Source organism: Ischnura elegans, chromosome 8 (genome assembly GCF_921293095.1).
Source record: "Ischnura elegans chromosome 8, ioIscEleg1.1, whole genome shotgun sequence".
Classification (NCBI taxonomy): domain Eukaryota; kingdom Metazoa; phylum Arthropoda; class Insecta; order Odonata; family Coenagrionidae; genus Ischnura; species Ischnura elegans.
In genome coordinates, this window is record NC_060253.1 from 27,179,264 (window position 1) to 27,198,358 (window position 19,095).

General features: G+C 40.7%; 1 protein-coding gene across 1 annotated transcript; it reads right to left on the reverse strand.

The window, feature by feature from the left end:
* Positions 1-2,508: 2,508 nt before the first annotated feature.
* On the reverse strand, positions 2,509-18,808 carry LOC124163528 (neuralized-like protein 4). Its single transcript, XM_046540499.1, has 5 exons — positions 18,407-18,808; positions 15,242-15,341; positions 7,925-8,098; positions 7,299-7,389; positions 2,509-2,854 (listed from the first exon to the last, which is right to left on the reverse strand). Exons 1-5 carry the CDS (start codon positions 18,708-18,710, stop codon positions 2,696-2,698), a joined length of 828 nt encoding a protein of 275 aa, XP_046396455.1. The 5' UTR covers positions 18,711-18,808; the 3' UTR covers positions 2,509-2,695.
* Positions 18,809-19,095: the final 287 nt, after the last annotated feature.

The following is a 19,095-nucleotide window of genomic DNA, read 5'->3' on the forward strand; positions in this document are numbered from 1 at the left end:
CAAATAAGACAGAATATTTTCACTGAGTTTTATTATGGCGCTACGCGTTTCGTCGTTACAAACAACACTATCAAGTGTAACAAGTCTTAAAGAGTTCCTCCTTACAGTGGCGTAGTGAGGGGGGGGGGTTTCGGGGGATAAACCCCCCCCCCAGAGCTCAGGGAAATTTTAAGTTTAATCCATTTTACTTAATTGGATTGATATTACTAATAGAATAGTGTAAGGATTAATGAAATATCCCTCAGAAACCCGTAAAAAAACTGACCATTTTGAACCATTTATCTTAAAATTCCGCAATTTAGTAATCTCGTGCCTACCGCTTATCCTGGTGGGTATTCCATACCCCCACACACCCCAGTATTAGTTGCACCTTAACCCCCCCCCCCCAGCCAGGGGCGCCGACTTATAAAAAATATTGGGGGGCCCATATCGGGGGTCTTGCCCCGGAAAGAGGTTAAATTCAAAGTGTGTATTAGCACCGTAACACTATCATAATTCACACCACTTGTTTTCAGTTAACCTGCTTACTACCTTATAACTATTGTTTTAACACATTGTTGAATGTATTTTAAAAGGTACCTATCGTCAAACATGGGAAATAAAAAATAATTTATGTAAGTAAAATGTGATTTCACAAAGCATAATATAACTTAATTATTATCTTGAATTAATGAGGGGGCTCTGCACCCCCCCCCCCCAAACGAAACTTTGAGGGGGCTCGGGCCACCTCAGGCCCCATGGAGTCGGCGCCACTGCCCCCAGCCTTAATTCCTAGCTGCGCCCCTGCCTCCTTATGTATGTCTTGGTGCTTGAAGGGAGGGGGTAAGGTGGAGGATGGGGTTTGGGTGACGAGAAGTGGGGATATTGAACGTTGTGGGGGAGAAGGGTCGTTTTTTAGGGTCTCGGAAGAGGAGCAGGGCGGGGGGGGGGGGAGGAAAGAAAGGTTCCAGGATGGGTGATGGTACCACGCACGCCTTCACTGTCTTCTTTCGCGTTGTGGTCCGGATGGAATCCTTGTCCAGATGATCTTCTTCTCTTGGGTAGTTGACCCCGTGTCCTTCTATTGCTCTTCTATGGTGTGAATAGGGGTCATAATAATGTAGTGCGTAGTGTCATAATAAAACTTAGTGGAAATATTGCAATGTCTTATTTTACTAATATTAAGAACTTCCACCATATCCTGCCCAACATCATACAAGATGCCCTGAAAGATATCGATTTTCAATTCCTCAAGCAATCTAGGCCCAGTGCGCAGATTATGAGTCTATAGCGGTTCCCAGCCTAATTCGTTTAAAATCTGTAACCATGGGCGGATTTAGGGGAGGGGGGGGGCATGTGCCCCTCCCCATATGCTTAAATAATATACTATTTTTTTTATACTGTTATCATTATGTTCGTATAGTTTTGAGTATTACGGTGCTCCTATCATTTAATTCCATAGCAATAACTTTCATGTTGAAAAACAAAGAGAATATTTCGCACAATAATCTTTGTATCTTGTCTTTAATCTCAAGTATGAGAAGATTGATAGCCTGTCAGACACTTCTACATCTGCATCTACATAATACCCCGCAAGCCGCCTAAAAGAGGTGTGGCAGGGGGTGTTAGTACACCAGCCGTTTACACATAAAAATGAAGTTCTCTAACGAAGTTAGGACTGGCATTTACTAAGTCCTTTATGGTTCGGGGGAAAAACGAATTCCCATATCTATCCGTTCGGTAAAGCATTTCTCTTAATTTATCGTTTCTATCGGACCTGGAAAAATAGTGTGGCTCTAATATTTTGTTCTCCGTGTCGCTCTTTAAGATATCCATTCTCAATTGTTCAGGCAATCTAAGCCTATCGCGCAGCCTCCGAGTCGCCAGCGGCTCCCAGCCTAATTCGTTTAACATCTGGGTAACGCCCTCTGTACGCCCGTAGCAGTTTTTGAAGAACCGCGCAGCCTTCCTTTGTATTTTCTTTCTTTTCTCGGATTAAGTGTTTCTGCACCGGATCCCATACGCTCGCTGCATATTTAAGGTGCGGTCGGACGAGTGCGAAATAGCACCTTTCTTTTACGATTATATAAGAATGTATACAAATTTTATACAGGTTTATACAATTATTTCATAGGGGAAAGTATTTTATACAGGTTTGTACCATTTTTTCATGGGGGTTCTCATTCCTTCATTGGAAATAAAATGTCCAATGAAAATAAACAGCATGAAAACAAACACTATCGTCGTAGTCAGCCAATGACATCCATCGCCTGTCGTCACCCAGGTAACCGTCTAAATTGGGGAGACGCCAATCTTAAGAATTGCTGTTTCCCCAGGGATTAATGTATGGGAGGGGCCAGCCCTCCCCTCTCCAACCCGAAATCAGTATGTATCTGTATACACCACTGCACTAAACAATGGAATGATATTTGAATCTTCCTCTTCTTTCTCTTTCCCCTTTTGCTGTTAGGCGTCGGGTTATATATACATCGGGTTATACAGGGAATGATATTTAAATAGTAATACAAATTACCGTTTTGAAGAGTATATTTTTCTTATTTTCACATATATATGACATTTGCCTTGTTTGAGTATAGATAGATATAGAGGATGGAAGATTTCTTCGTCACTATGAAAAGAAACTCATCATGATATTTTAATCTTCCGGCATTCGATAATTGTCATATGTGGGTAGAGAATGGATATGACGGACAAATCACTTCGTGATCGTCATTTGCGCCATGTCTCCGTACAGTTCGAGTCCTGCATAAAGATTGGGAGGTAGGTTGGAAGCAGCTGGGCCCAGGTCAACGCCATTGTGGAAATAGTGCAGGGTACCCATGTCGCTTCTCATCACGCCGATTCTTTCGCCAACCTGAATAATATGCAAAGTAAAACTCGCTGTGAGTTCTGAAAAGGGAAGTCTGACATTTTTTTCATTTGAAAATTATTTCTTCGTTAGAAAAATTAAGTCAACTTGGTACATTCTACAGAGACACTTTTTCCAAGAGGATCGGGTTGATGTGGTGTAGAAGTTCATTTCAAACACCTTTGCAACTGAAAGGCAGGGCCAAGTTTTTTGAGGGGTAAGGGAGAAAGGCACGAGACTTCCTGGAAACCAGCCAGGTTAAGTGCTCGGTAAGTTATTTTAATGTATTAACGAGTTATGACCAAAAATTGGTCCACTGGACCACTTCTAAGCACGAGCCATCAGCTGGTGTTGCATGGTCTCCACTCCTCAGCCCCCCGTACCGATTTAAAGGACTGCCGACAAGGGTCGTTTTATGGAACTGCGGAACTCCCGTGTGGTTTTTTTGCCGATATTTTCGCTGGCATATTCTCTATTCTTCCAACAAATGCGAATTGCGGATGTGCATTTCTACAGATCCAAGTCCTTCTCCGCATTTTGTTAGAAAAAAGAGAATATGTCTGCGAAAATATCAGCAAAAAACCACCTGGGAGTACCGCAGTGCCATAAAACGACCCTTGTCGGCAGTCCTTTAAATAGTTACGGGGGGCTGGGGAATGGAGACCGTGCAAAACCAGCTATTGGCTCGTGCCTAGAAGGAGACTTCGTTTGTCAACAAAAAAAGGACGTTTCCCCCCTTCGTAACACTTCGCTGCCAAGGATTATAACTTCACTATGGCAGCATCTCGGAGAGGTGGGTGCAGGGAAGTGAGTGTGGGTGTCGGCCCTTTCAAGTTCGCAGCAATAGGAGAGCTTTCGTCATTCGGGTCCCAAGCAATAACAAGGCCCACACCCACACCCCTGCACTAACCCCTCGGGAAAGAGGTCTTAGCAAATTCCTTTTAACTGAGCAGTGTGTATCAAACTTGACCGTGAGGCAGTAGCTGATACAGAAAAAACTCAAGGGGGGCGCAAAAGACATTTTGAGTTGCCTTTACTTTTTTTTATTCTCAAACCACCGGATACTGTTCTTATTGGCCATTTTATACCGGGGTATTCAACAAATGTAACAAGTAAACGTACACAAACAGCCATGCCCTGGACCGGGGAAAATTACCCAGGCGGTATTCGAACCCGCGACCTCTTGTTTGGCAGGTGAGAACGTTACGCCGCCGCCAACGAGGCCGGCAAATCATACTTTTGTATATTTTTATAATCATACTTTTATCGTAACAAAAAATAATCATGTCACATGCAGAGTTTAAGAAAATTTTGATTTTAGAGATTATAAACACATGCCAGACAATGTCATTTTATGATATAAAAAAAAGTTATAATTGTGGTTCTGCAATGTTTGGCAAATACGGGCGGCCCCGCAAAGGGGGCCGCCCGTATTGCCAAAAGTATATTTCCATTCCTTGGAGTTGTGTTCTTCCACAGGGCATTTTGTCCTTAGTTCAAGTTTCGCCGAGTCATGATGAGTAAAAGATAACGCCCTAGTGATTTGTGGTGCTATTTTTCAGATTTTGACCAAAATTTAAGAAAAGCTAAGTGCGATTTAAGCGGGAAAGAGTTGAGCTATTCTGGGTCAATATCTAACTTGAAGAGACACATTGGCTTGAAACATCCAGCTGTTAATGTGAATACTTCCCCTGTAATGAAAACCTGTCGGTCGTCTTCAAATTCGACCATATTTTCGACACAATTATGTTGTTGTCAACATGGGCGTACCCAGCGAGCGTAGCTGCCCCCTCCCCTCTAGAAGCAAAAATCGCATAAGTCTTTCAGCAAAATCAGTACTGAATCGAAACGAAGTTTTCAAAAAATTTTCTTTAAACCCACGAAAAATAATATGCATTAGTTTAAGATATGTAATTAAAATAAAACTATTTTTTTAAAGAAATAATCTCATAAACTAATAAAGCGCTGTCATAATTTTCTTAAAATATTGGTTTCATTCACCTTTTGCATGCTATAATGTCACAACTTGGCTTGCCCTCCCCCTCTAGACCATGGCTTGCCCCCCTCTCAAACCATGGCTTAACCCCCCCCCCCAGTTATGATCCTGGGTACTTCCTTGGTTATCAACGTGATGGCTACGAGTATCAATAGCATTATCGGATATAGTCCGTGTGGAATGGACCAATTTTGTGTTCCTACTTCATATTTCTACGAAAGATAGCCGCATTAAACAATCTTGGTGAATGATTTCGGAATGTTATTTCATTATAAATGAGACCTATGTCAAGTGGTCAGACTGCATTTACCGTTCGAATTCTGGCATATGTTACTTCGTTATTACACAACGAGCGGAGATAATTCAAGTGCCAAAAAAGTAACTGGGCTCTGTTGAAGTTATTTTCGTTACACTATCAAAAACTAATTATCATGGCCTGGCAGTATTTCAAATGCAAGTGTTTTAAAATACTTTTTGAAATACATTTGTAATTTATATTTGATATTTCAAATACACGGTAGCTCTGTTAACACTTCTGTAATATTATACTTCAGAGATTACTTCGTTTTCTCTTCATGTTTGCAACTATCCATAACATGCCAATGCAGGTAATATTATTTTAATATCTCATACTTCCCATACAAATGTATTTTAAAAGGTATTCATACTACACTTTTTAGTTCTTTTTCAAGTACCGAAGTCCAAGGTATTTTGTATTTTGAATTTAAAAGGCAAAATACTAAATACCTTGCAATCCTCAGCTAAAATATTTTATACCAAAATATTTTACACTCCTCAGCCTGTATTTTGCCCAGCCCTCCTAATTACTAATTTGCAGTTGCAGGTAAAGTCACAGTCACTTTGGATTCAATAGATTTGGTGTAAAATTCGAAGAATCAAGCGAGATGGAGTGGAATTGATTCATAATGAAACACTGACTTGCAATTTTCCACAAAAATAAAATTTAATTCGACTCGAGTTTCGATGTTACTACATCATTTTCAAGGTACAACTGAGAGAGGAGAAATGGGGTGGAAAGTGCTCAAGGAGGTAGCTGGAATGGGTAGAAGTGCAAGGCGTGGGGGGGGGGGGGAGAGGAGAGTGGAAAAACCAGAGGAGGTAAAAAGGTTGGAAATTAAAGGGTTTTTTACACGGTTAACAAACTTTGAACATAGAAATGAAAGCTTTTAAATATACGTGGCGGTCTACGAGATTAAGTGTTGCGAGTGCCATGCGCAATATATAGGTCAGACAGGAAGAAATTTCAACACGAGATTCAATGAACATAGGAAGTGCATCGCCCATAGTAACCCAACTTCGATGGTGGCCAAACACATCATTGAGAGTGGCCACAATCCAAACTTCACAACCAAAGTTCTCCATAAAGGGAGGAAATTAGACGCCTTGGAACAATTAGAGATCCACCAACGTAAACATTCCCAGGTTTACCTTCTCAACGACAACCTCTACCTTTCAAAATCGCCCTTGCTTTCCATTGAGTTCCAATAGTGCGTTTCCCAGAAGTGTTACAATCCCTTCTCCCCCCCCCCTCCTGTCGCCCACTCGACGTGAATGAGATTCCACAAGAACCATACAATGAATGTTAACCGCCGACCCCCCGCTCCCCACCCCCACTTACGCACCCTCAGAAGAACGCGTCTTCGAGGACCCTACTAATCCGCACGGCAGCCTACGGGCACAGAAGACGTCTTTCCCCCCCCCCCCCCCCCCCTTCCACACCATTCACCGATGGCCCTCGGAAACAACACCCGAAGATAAGAAGACCGCCACGTATATTCAAATGCGTGCATTTCTAAGTTCAAAGTTTGTTAACCCTGGAAAAAAAACCTTTAATTTCCAACCTTTTTACCTCCTCTGGTTTTTCCACTCTCCCCTCCCCCCCCCCCCCCACGCCTTGCACTTCTACCCATTCCAGCTACCTCCTTGAGCACTTTCCACCCCATTTCTCCTCTCTCAGTTGTACCTTGAAAATGATGTAGTAACATCGAAACTCGAGTCGAATTAAATTTTATTTTTGTGGAAAATTGCAAGTCAGTGTTTCATTACAATAGATTCGGCTTTTACTAGGTAAAGTCACTGTCACTTTTCTTAAAACTTTTTGAAAACTGACTGCGATATTCATACAGGAGGATCTATTGAATATTTCCTTAAAATATAAGTTCAGCATTTTGATTTTAGTTGATATTTTGGCAGAGTTACGCGCGTAGGAATTTCTCTGTTCTGAGTCTGAACTTCAGACTAAGTTCTTGGCTCACGCCTGTTGGAGCAGTCATGATGGGAAAGTAACAATTACTTACAGAAAACGATGAGTAAATTACGAGAAGTAATTGTTGCATTTTTTCAAACGTTACGATGACAAGTAATTATGCCTAAAGTGTAGTCGTTACCGGAAACTGAGTCACTTTTTCTCAATAACTCTGATTATGAATTTACCTGAGTTTGATCCAAACTCCTCGTGTATGCTTTTACCAAATACGACCCGTTGTTGAAAATGTGGTTGTGGTAGTACATCCACGTCCCAGCTCTGGAAAATATAAATGGAAGCATTTTCATAAAATATTTGAAATTATTTTTATATTGTTTTGTACAGCTAACTTTATGTGTATTAATGAGAACGGAATGGGTATAAAAGTTACAATATAGCACTTAAGTTCATACAAGCATTGTTTATTTTCCATTACTCTATTTTTAATGATTAAAATTATATAATGAAGTGACAAAGTTGTGATCCATTGAGTTCATTTTGATATTGTATTTAATGTGGTGTGTGCTTTTACATTTATTGTTTGGAGCTGATTTGGCTTGTGATAGATAGTTTTTGATTCGTGATTCAAAGTTTTTTTCTAATTTTATTTTACATTTGATAATTACATTATTTACGGGCAAGATTGTACGCTCTATTGGCGTATTAGGTATATGCCCGTAAATAGTTAAAAAACTCATTCACTCAAGTTTTCTACCAGCCAGACGGGTGAAGGGCCTATACATCTATACATTTATGATTAATTCCATAGTGAATCCTGGAATGCTAGTGGAATCATTATGTGTTAGGTACTTACTTTAAACCATTTAGATGTGCCGGTATGGTATCTGAATCGGGAGACAATGTGGTCAGGCCAATTCCCATGAAATATCCTTCTTTGTGAACCTTCTTGTCCAGCTTCACTTCGAAGATTTCGTTCGGCCTCAGTGGACGGTTTGTCAATGAAACCGCATTAATTTTATCTTCCGCACTGAAATAAAACAGTTTTATCTTTAATTGATTTGCTCTAACAAAAATCATGAGTAGCTTTTTGCACATGATAGGGTAGTTTCGTTCATCAAAGAAAACGAAAGGAATTGATTGCGATTCGTTACCCACCATTAGTGTAGTCATGATATAGAAATTATTTGGTTGTAGAAATCCCAGTTTAGACGAATGTTAATGGTCAATTTTAACCGCATTTGAAAAAGGCCACATTGGCGCCCATGCGATGCCACTCCACGTGACGTCACAGGGACCTAGTTCCTATACGAGTAGGTAGGAGTTTTACATCGTCTGAGATTACCAATGCATGCGTGAGGCACAGACCTCAGGGAAACATGTCTTAATAATCACGTATTAAAATTGCCTAAAGTCGGAAAGTTTCCTTCGTTTAATAAGGTATTAATAATCCTTATTTAAGCCAAGCGCTACCTGCTAGCAGCCTGCATCGTAGCGGCGCTCATATAGGGAAATTGCATACTTTTTATAAACAGTATGCTGATATACTACAGTAAACATTTAGTACCGCAATATACTTTTTTCCGCTTAAAATTCAGTTTATACACTAGAAAATGACTCCCAAAAGTCTCCCGAGTTTCGCGGGCAAAAAAATACCGCCCCCACTAATCTTATGCCGTGACGTCATAATTCACTAGGAGTCCAAGATCCAAGCCCAGTAGCTGCAGGTTTGGAAGAGCCACGTTGTGTTTAACGGAGAACATGGTTGAAATAAGGAAAAATTGCAAGTGGTGCATTGTTCCTCTGTTCAATAACACCGCAGAAAAAATTTCGTCTGCATTCCCACGGAGGAAATTAGAAGATAAGCCTCGATGCATGCCGTCTGTCGGGATGAGCGTTTAGGACAAATAAGAGTATAATAAACGGAATGATAAACCCGTGTGCTATGTGAGCGATGATAAGTTTAATATAAATAATATTTCCATATTTAACATGACAGAATAACTTGAAACTGAGATTTTTCTATAATTCGGCCGCCGTAGAATAAAAACTCAACTTCTCACCGAAAAGCGAGATACTTGTTTCTCGATGGGTACGATAGACCTGAATTATTTATGGCACTTGTTCCATTTCAGTTACGGAAGGGCATAGAAAATTCCATGATGTTTAAAATTAAGAGGGAAAATGAAAATATAGAGCAACGTTGATCCTCATGCATTCGAGTGCAAGCCAAAAAGACTGTTTTCTTCTACTGTCGGGGTCAAAATGATGTGCCACTGTTCTTTGCAAATTTATATACTGGCTTCACTGCATGCTATAATAATGAACTATACGTAATTTTAAAGGAAATTTTATCCTATATTCTGATGTATTTTATTACAAAAAATTCAAAAATGTAGACAAACCAGTGCAATAAATGACTCCGCGCACCGAAAAATTTGCCGTTTTGTCAACTTCATGAGCTTTGTAACTCAACCTAGGGAAAACTACTACGTCTACAGCATTCATCTTCCACAATAATTTACACTCATCAGTGCGGATTAATAAAATGGCTTTTGGGTATTTTTAGAACTTATGTTTTGTAATAAATTTATGAAAATATTTAAACATTAACTTCTCCCATGGTTTACCCCGAAAGGTAAAATAAAACTAATAGTAACACTTTCAATTTATTTGTAATTTCTCTATGATCCATAATCTATAAAAATATTGATATTTGTGAATGTTAATCAACTCCAAATGAACTCAAATATCTTTAACGCTATGTTGCCAAACGGGGCCGCGCCGGGTAAACAAGCAGCTGCTGTGAGAATGTATAGGGGTATAGGAGACGCATTATAAAGGAAGTAGTAGATGGAAAAAGAATGGAATCCACTATGGAGGTGGTCACAAAAAATGAATCGCAGCATTCTTTGATTTTATTCTACGCTGTTGCTTGCTTTTCAGAAAAAGTTGAGTCACAAGAGGAATGTTCCGCGGCCCTTGATTAGGAAACTGTGGAGATAAGAAGAAGACATGTGTGGATCAGCAATTTCCATTTAGTTGGTTGTCAGGATAAACCAAGGATCCATGTAAAGGTTGTCAGGTCATCGTATAAAGATAGGACTGATGTGCACCACAGGGGAAATGGGATGTTTGAGGGAAAGTCAAACCCAAAGTTGCCCAAAGAATGTGCAGTTCTCTCATATGTTGCTCTTTCCCCAGTTAAAACCAAATAGTGTTGGAAATTCGTACATATTACCGCTACTAAATTAAAACAATTAATAGTCTGGCTTCCTCAGATTCCAGTCTTGAAGAGCTTCCTGTCGCCTTCCAGGCAAGGTATTTTTAAGTTGAAAGTATCATCGACAGCTTCGAGGTGGAAAATAAGTTCACCATAAGACTCTCTACCGGACTACCAAGAGAATACACATTTCACATGAGTATACGCTTTCGCCGATTTCATGTAAGTCTCACTTTGTTGTGAACTATAAAACATTTCAGATGCACATCAGCTACCTTTCCATTTCTCGGCATTGGCTTCCGGCGCCGACGAAGTCTACAGTTTCACTAAAATACCCTGGTATCATGATGGAATTAGTAACAGGAAGCTTGCTAGGATCAGCCTAAGAATAACCATATTCCTTCATCTTTACGCAATCTATCGCTTTCAATGGAGGAGAAATAGATCAAATAATAGCCCTGAAGTCACAATGAACGACTCCGATACGTCTGCACTTCAATAAATGAATCATAACCACGCCGTCGCTTGTATTCAAGTATGCAACCTCTACTATGGCCGTGCCTCCTCGTACTGAATAATGACGTCACTTATCTACCTGCCAATCATCGGGCGTTTTCGATCATCACTTGTATTTGAAAATTCTCGCGAACTTTGATGCATTAAATATCGCAAACCACGTCATAAAATAATAAAATAACTTTCACCGTGGTATGCAAACATATATTTTTATATAATTTTGGGGCTCTTGATTATATCTGAAATATATGCAAGGTCCCTATTCTCACACCTAGGTGGCCTCACACAGCGGCAGCCGGAACCAGAATGACGTCACACGGGATTTTCACAGCATTCATACTTAGCCGTCCCGTTTTCGCGCGCTTGAAAATTTTCACTTTTCATTTAATCGCGGAAAATAGATATCGTCATTTAAAAATCTAAAAGCGTGAAATCCATTTAGGCAATTTAAAAAAATTAGGAAACAACCCTATTGGGTGGAGGCAAGTAGGAAAACTAGGATTTTCACGAGGTAAATACGTTGAAATAATTGTATGAGCAGTGGCGGGTCGTGAGTCAAATGCTGGGCGGTCACACTTCACCGGGGGGTCAAAGTTTTTTATATTTTGTGTAATTTAGTGAGTTTTTAAGGCTATCAAGGTATTAAATTTGTTTAATTTCAATCAATACAATTTAAAATTTTATAATAATAAAATTTAAACCAAAACAAGGTGCTCTGCAACCCTGCAGCACCAAGTAATCACCAAATTATAATGCCGCCAGCCGTAGCGGCGATGTCATCTCACTAGATACGTCGCTCTGCGCATGCTCGGGCGGCGTTCCAAGACTTCCATAAGGCACAAGCTTAAAGGCGTCATAGCACCAGTAGCCCCCACCAGGGGCGCAGCTGGGAATCAAGGCTGGGGGGGTTTAGGTGTAACCAGGTGTAACTAATACCGGGGTGTGTGGGGGTATGGAATACCCACCAGGATAAGCGGCAGGTGCGAGATTAATAAATTGCGGAATTTTAAGATAAATGGTTCAAAATGGTGAGTTTTACGGCTTTCTGAGGGATATTTAATTAATCCTTACACTATTCTATTATTAATTTCAATCCAATTAAGTAAAATGGCTTAAACTTTTAAAAATTTTCTGAGCTCTGGGGGGGGGGTTTACCCCCCAAAACCCCCCCATATCCATTTCCCTCTAGAGCACTGCCTCTGGGGGGGCTTTATCCCCCAAAAAACCCCCACTCGCTGCCCCACTGGCCCCCACCACTACCGCTGTTCATATAACTGCATGGCGATGGATTGGGACGTTCTGGCCAGCGTCGCCGTGGCTACAAATGCGGACTTCTAGCGCTATTTTTGCGTGTTTTTCCTACGTTTTCGATTGAAAAAAACACTTTGGTTAATTAGATGTATAAATATAATTACATGGGCATTTAATTTTTTTCCATTTTCAAATCTTCGGGAGGGGCGGCGTCCGAGAGTCCTTATGTGCAAGCCGCCACTGTGTATGAGATCTCGTTACTTTTCATGTCAAGAGTTTTACGCCTCGCTCGGCATGGCCATTAACCACCAACAAATTTTGTTCGCCTCGCAGCAGGGAGGCGGGGGCGTGCGGCGAGAACCTTAAAATGGAGTGTTTCGGCATGAAGGGATCGAAATAAGACTAAACGGTTGGAATATTTGCCCAAAGAACTATATGATATCGTGTTTACTTAAGAAAACGTTTCATCCGGGTCGAAAAACTCAACATTCAAAATAACTACATTAAGGCCTTATTGGCGCCTCAGGCAATGCTATGCGACGTCGCACGAACCTGAAACTTTTTTATAATTTTACTCTCACCGTTTCGCACATTTTGAGACCACGAAATTTAAATCGGTCCATTTTGAAAAAATAAGCGCCGGCCTAGTGTGGGAGCCTCGCGACTAGAGTGCTATTGTAATAGGCGGATCTAGGGGGGGGGGGGGGGCACGGGGGCACGTGCTCCCCCCCAGACCCTTAAAAATGTGCATGATTTTTAATACGGTCCCATTATGATTGCATTCATTTTGTATTATGAGGTATCCTTGGCCCCCCCCCCCCCCCCAGAATAAAATCCTGGTTACAGCCTTGCTTGTGTCCCCCCCCCCCCCAGAAAGAAATCCTTGATCCGCCCCTGGCTATAGTGATGAGTCCGGGTTCATATATATTTATTTATCAATTTGTTCACATACAGCATATTTGCCAGTTTACAGTGGCACAGTATAACAAACATAAAGAGTACAAACATATTAAAACATAATAAATTTAAATAAATAACAACGCGTTGAATGTAGTCATATTGAGCTTTCCATTTTAGAGTTTCTATTAAGATAGGTCACCAGCGCTATTTAACTTAAACCTACAAAGAGCACTGGACGAGGCAGAGAGCAAGTTACCGGAAGCAGGAATTAAGGTCCATGGGCAGAGGATATATAAGCTATGTTTTGCGGACGACTTAGCAGTCTTGGCAGAAAGTGAAGACCAACTACAAGAAGTGCTTAGGGAGATGGAAGTCACGCTGGCTAGATACAATCTAAAGTTAAGCAGGACCAAAACCAAGACACTCGTTGTAAGCAAAACAGGAATACCAGCACATATAACCTTGGGTAATACACAGCTGAACAATGTAGAAGAATTCACGTATTTAGGAAGCAAGATCACCACGGATGCCAGAAGCAAAAGGGAAATTAGCAGTAGAATACAACAGGCAAAAATAGCTTTCAACAAGAATAGAAAGATATACGTTTCAAAAAACATGAGTATCAAGATTAGGATGAATCTACTCAAAACTTTTGTATGGAGCATAATGCTTTATGGTAGTGAAACTTGGACAATAGGAGCAGCAGAGAAAAAAAGAATTGATGCTTTTGAACTATGGTGCTACCGTAGAATGTTAAAAGTCTCATGGGTAGACCGGGTTACGAATGAAGAAATACTGGACACACTGGGAGTGAAAGCAGACCTGTGGAATATTTTAACTGCAAGGAGAAATAAATGGGTTGGTCATTTACTGAGACATGATGGATTGGTAAAGGCAGTTTTAGAGGGCACCGTGGAGGGGAAGAGCGGCAGAGGAAGGCCGAGGTTGAGTTACATTATACAAGTAATGAAGGACAGGGGCTGCAACAGCTACCTGGAACTGAAGAGGCTGGCGGAGGACAAACGGAGATGGATGACTGCTGCAAACCAACCCAACGGTTGACTACTTAGAAGAAGAAGAATTACGATAGGAAAGAGCGCGGTTCGTGAAAGTGTGTTTAGGAAAATAGAATGGGGTCAATGTGATCTGGAAGTGGAGAGGGAAGAGAGGCGGGAGAGGATGGAGCGTTTGGTCATTGACCATCTGGGAATGGGCATATGGAGGAGCGAATGCGTTCGAGTGGGTCTGCACTCTGCATAGAAGTTTAAAGGTTAAATTGGAGATGAGATCGGGACAGTCTATAGCAGAGTTTAGATTTCTATGTATTAGTTTTAATTCGGATTTTTGCATTAAATTTGTAAAAGCAGATATAGAAAGAGTAGGCAAAACAGTATCAAAACAGTATGCGGGTCCTCGGGAGACGGGCGTAGCGAAAGCGTAGTAAAGGTCAGTGAAAACTCACACCCTGCCAAACACCTTTGCGAAACCTCGTCACCAGAATGCCGGATACACCCATACACGTGGACAAGCTATAAAGTGGAGTGGGGGAAGAAAAAGAAGATTTTGCGTTTCCCCCTCCCCTTCCGGCGCTGCCAATTCAGTGGAGACAATTAGCGTAACTTTGATCACATTTCGAAAAATCCTTATTTCTCATCGTGGAACGTCGATGAACGTCGCATTTAATCGCTCAATGAATACGATAGGAGTATTTATTTACCTCTAATTATTGGAATTAGTAAATTAAAAAATGCACTACGACAGGTCATATCAGCAGCGGTTACCGCATGCTATGACACCCGTCTCCCGAGGACCCGGATTATCTCTGATATCCCGAAAAAGGGTTCGAAAAAGGGTCGCCCTTCGATCCAGTATACCTGGATATTTCTTGGCCCCACCAAAGTACCACTACCGAAATACAATTCAAATGTCTGATTATAGAATATTGTGTTCCCCTTAGTAGCAAACAAATTGCGCAAAATTTCAAGCCGATCCGACAGCGAGAAGTGGGTAAACATTTTAACATTCAATCACAAGATTCCATCGATGAAACAGACGAAAGAAGTTAAGAAAAATCGTGAAATAAAACTGTAAATGTATGACCCGAAATGATCAAATTCAAATAAATTCATCGGAGAGGAGAAATAATTAATACTAGACTAAAGACAATAATTGATAACCTGCTTCAAACCAATTTGAAGAATATTAACAGATAATGGTGATGAACATTGTATTAGGTAGCTGAATTGTACAACAGGATATTATTTTACTTCTTATAAGTCTTACTTGAGTTTTTGAACGGTTCGTCCTTCGTTGGTGATTGCTATGTTTGATCCGCACCTGGGATGAAATCTAAGGGCTGGAATGTTACTCTCCCCTGCAGAATCTAGAATAAAAACATATCATTTTTGGTGTATCATCATAAATTATCCTGGTTATGTATCTAGCTTTCACTCAGAAGTATTCTGTTTCATTCCCGGCATGGGTATATTTTTCTGGCGGTTAAGCTTAAAGCCACCGAGTGCATACATCGGCTTTCGGATGGTGGGTCAACTTCAACATTTAGAGATAAGCATGTTTACACGTCGAATAAGCATTCGTAGAAAAAAGTGACGTCATTATCAAGAGGATTATCGGTCAAACCTATGGACGATGTGAATGATACCGACCGCTTATATCAACTCCGATATCAAGTTTTCTAAACCTTTTATTTTTCTTAATTTTTCAAAATTCATTATTTTTACAATAGTGACAGCCAAATTATTTTTCAATAAGACAATTTGAACGAATCGAATTTTAAAATTTTAAATCATTATTTCTGGACGTCGGAAAAAAACAAAGTTAATTTTGTACTTTTACTTATTTAAGCATTCTTGCGAACTGTTTTCCTGGTCCATAGAAAAAATAAGATTTGCTCTGAATTTTGCATGCACAATTTTTTAAATGCACACAAATAAAATCTACATCTACATGACACCCTGCGAATCGCCTCTACGGTGTTTGGTAGGGATTGATCAATAACCAGCACACAGCATGATAGAGAATCCCCATATGCGCACCACACACATTTACATAATACCCTGCGAGCCACCTCTAGGATGTTTGGCAGGGGTCGATCAATCACCAGCATGCAGCATGCAATTAGATTCCCACATGCATGCCACACGGTCCAAAAAAAGGTTACGCATACTTAAAAATCATTCTACCACATGCTCTTAGAAATGATAATAAAATTAAGAAACATCCATTAAAGTATACATAAGTTAGTAGGCTACACTACAAATTCATCTAATTTATTTGCGAGTTCTAACGCTGCCGTTATAATCTCATTGATCGCGGAAAAAAGACATTCTGAATCTGTCTGTTCTACAGTCCTTCTCTCTTATTTTATTTGCATGATCTTATCTACCGTAGTATGTTGGCGTTCGTATGATATTGTTAACTTAGTCAGAGAAGACACCGCTCTTGAATCTATCTTAATGGTTTAGTCTATTTTTCAATCTATATTCTGAACTAGATTCCCATCCGAGTTTATGTAACAGGTCACTTACACTAACAAGGCTATCGTAACGATTTTTCACGTACCTGGCAGCTCTTCTTTGCTCGCGTTATAGCCCATGTCTATGCTACCATATCCTGCTTATGAAAGCAATCTGCCTATGAAGCTAGAACATGCTGTAGGGAATACCAAGAAAATTCAGAAACATAAATTAAGAAACCATAAGTTAGTGAGCTACCTATTTCTAAGTCCTAGCACTGCCATAATAGTCTCTCATCGACCGCGGAAAAAAACGAAAATTTAAATCTATCTGTTCTACAGCCTATCCCTCTTATTTTATTTGTATGATTTGATCTATCGTAGTACGTTGGCTTTCGTAAGACATGGTTAGCTTCGTCGGAAAATAAGCTGCTCTTGAATTTACATAATAGGTTTAGTCTAGTTTTCAATCTATAGCCTGACTGTGATTCCCATCCGAGTTGTTTTAATAGGTCAGCAATACAAACATGACTAACGTAACGGCTTTTCACGAACCGGGCAGCTCTTCTCTGTACAAGTTCTGACGCGCTTTTAAGCCTATTTCATGAGGATACCAAACACTGGCAGCGTATTCCAAAAGAGGTCTAGCGAGGGAGAATTAGTTAATTTCTCTCACATTGTCGACGCACTTTACTGTTATTCTTTCAACAAACCCCAATTAACGATTAGCTTGGCCCCTTTTTCCCGAATACGTTTATTCCACGATAGATCAACAGTAAGTGTGATCACTTCTACCATAGTACGAGGTAAGGGAGAGATATGTTTTATGTCGTCTGATAAAATATCTTCTTCAAATTTACCAAGTATATTAGCCTATACAGCAATCTACGCTCCTGTAGTGATTCCAATCCTTATTCGTGTGACATACAGGAAACGGTGAACTATTTATCGTAACAACTCTTCACGAATCTGGCCACCCTCCAGTGTAAGGTCCCTCCACTGTACGCGATTGATTTAAGCTATCAAAGCTTTAAGGGATTATAACGGCAGCGATAAAACTCATAAATAGATTAGATGACTTGTAGTTTAGTCTTCTAACCTATGGAGAACTTAATGCATGTTTCTTAATTTTATTATTATTTATAACAGCATGTGGTAGTATAATTTTTAAGTATGCGTAACCTTTTTTTGGACCGTGCGGCATGCATGTTCTAATCGCATGTTGCATGCTGGTGATTGATCACCCCCTGCCAAACACCCTAGAGGTTGCTCGCTGGGTATTATGTAGATGTAGATGTAAGTCTTCCTCCGAGACATTTTACGGATTCTACAGTCTCTAATTGTGTATCTTGAATGAAACGGCTACGTTGCGGGGAGTTATTTTTTTCAGAATCTCATCACTACGCATTTTTCATATCTGTTTATTATTCACATAACATAGCTGCCACGTATCGCACCATGCTTGGATCGCAGTAAGGAAAATCATGGAATTTCATTAATGTTGATAGTGGCTGATTATTAATTGCGACGGGATGCCGCCAAAATAGTAGGTAGTATGCTTCCTAACTAGCTGGGGAGATAGAAGCACCTCTTCTTCATATGCAATGCCATATCTAATGCAACATTACTACAACCGTCGCAACCGTCATGAAATATTGATAAAATTTTCTCGCAATCTTAACGGACACCGAAAAATATCACGAAAATCAAATGTGCTCCGATGAGACAGAGCTGATAGCACTCGCATAAGTCTTTTTTTTTACAAAGGTAGAGGCGAGAAAAAACGTATCACTTCTGTCTCCGCGTCACCGCCAATGCTTTATCTTATCCTAAACGACCGCTTCCTGCCGACACTGCCTCGGTAATATAGGACAGATAAGCCAAGGAAACCAAACTCTCTACTCTCCACCCTAACCATCCGTCTTTTGAAGCAAGTTGAGAAAAATCGTGTGAAAAGGTGAAAAACTCGTTACCAGCGAAGAGGCCGCTTATGTGCAACACATGCCGACCGTCACAGTCCTCGACGGAGTGCTTGATATCTAAAACGGCTGCATCCGTGGACGAAGAGGCATTTGACTGGTCCCTCAAGGCTCTGAACTTGGTCTCCCAGGCTCCCGAATGGTTCCTCTTGCTCTCCACGATGAGCCGGAAGGATTTTCCGGGAACTTCCACGCACTGCGGAGCCGAACTCGGACCCTCCGCCGCCGCGAGAATTGAAGTAGATACCCCTAACACCAGCAGCAGCAACGAAATTGAAAAAGCGCGGATGACGATCATGTCTGGAGTTGTTTACGATACGATGCCCTGTACCCATCAACCTCCTCGGGTCTCCGAGAGCTAGAGTTTATACGTCCGTCATCTCATCCCTCGAACGGAGGAAAAAGAGCCAGCAAAGAACTTCGTCTCCTGTCACATTCCCTCCAGATGGAAATGATCCCTTCTGGAGACGTCACAAAAGAACCCTTTCTTCGATCCTCTGTAGTGCATTCCAAGTTTTCATTTTTATACTGAGTCTTATGGGTAAATCCTCTTCATGCTTTTGCATAGAACCAGGGGCGACCAGCGGTGTAGCGTTGGTTGGGGGTTTAGGACCCCCCTTCCCGAGACATAAAAATTCAATTACTTTTCATCATCTGCCGAATATGCCGAAATCAATCATCAA

What these genes read in the sequence shown, in the direction of transcription:
- LOC124163528 (XM_046540499.1), bottom strand. Translation starts at nt 18,710, where the DNA reads ATGATCGTCATCCGCGCTTTTTCAATTTCGTTGCTGCTGCTGGTGTTA. An exon ending in CATAAGCGGCCTCTTCGCTG is followed by an intron (nt 15,342 to 18,406) that starts GTAACGAGTTTT and finishes TTTTTATTCTAG; the next exon opens with ATTCTGCAGGGGAGAGTAAC. An exon ending in GGAGTTTGGATCAAACTCAG is followed by an intron (nt 2,855 to 7,298) that starts GTAAATTCATAA and finishes CATATTATTCAG; the next exon opens with GTTGGCGAAAGAATCGGCGT.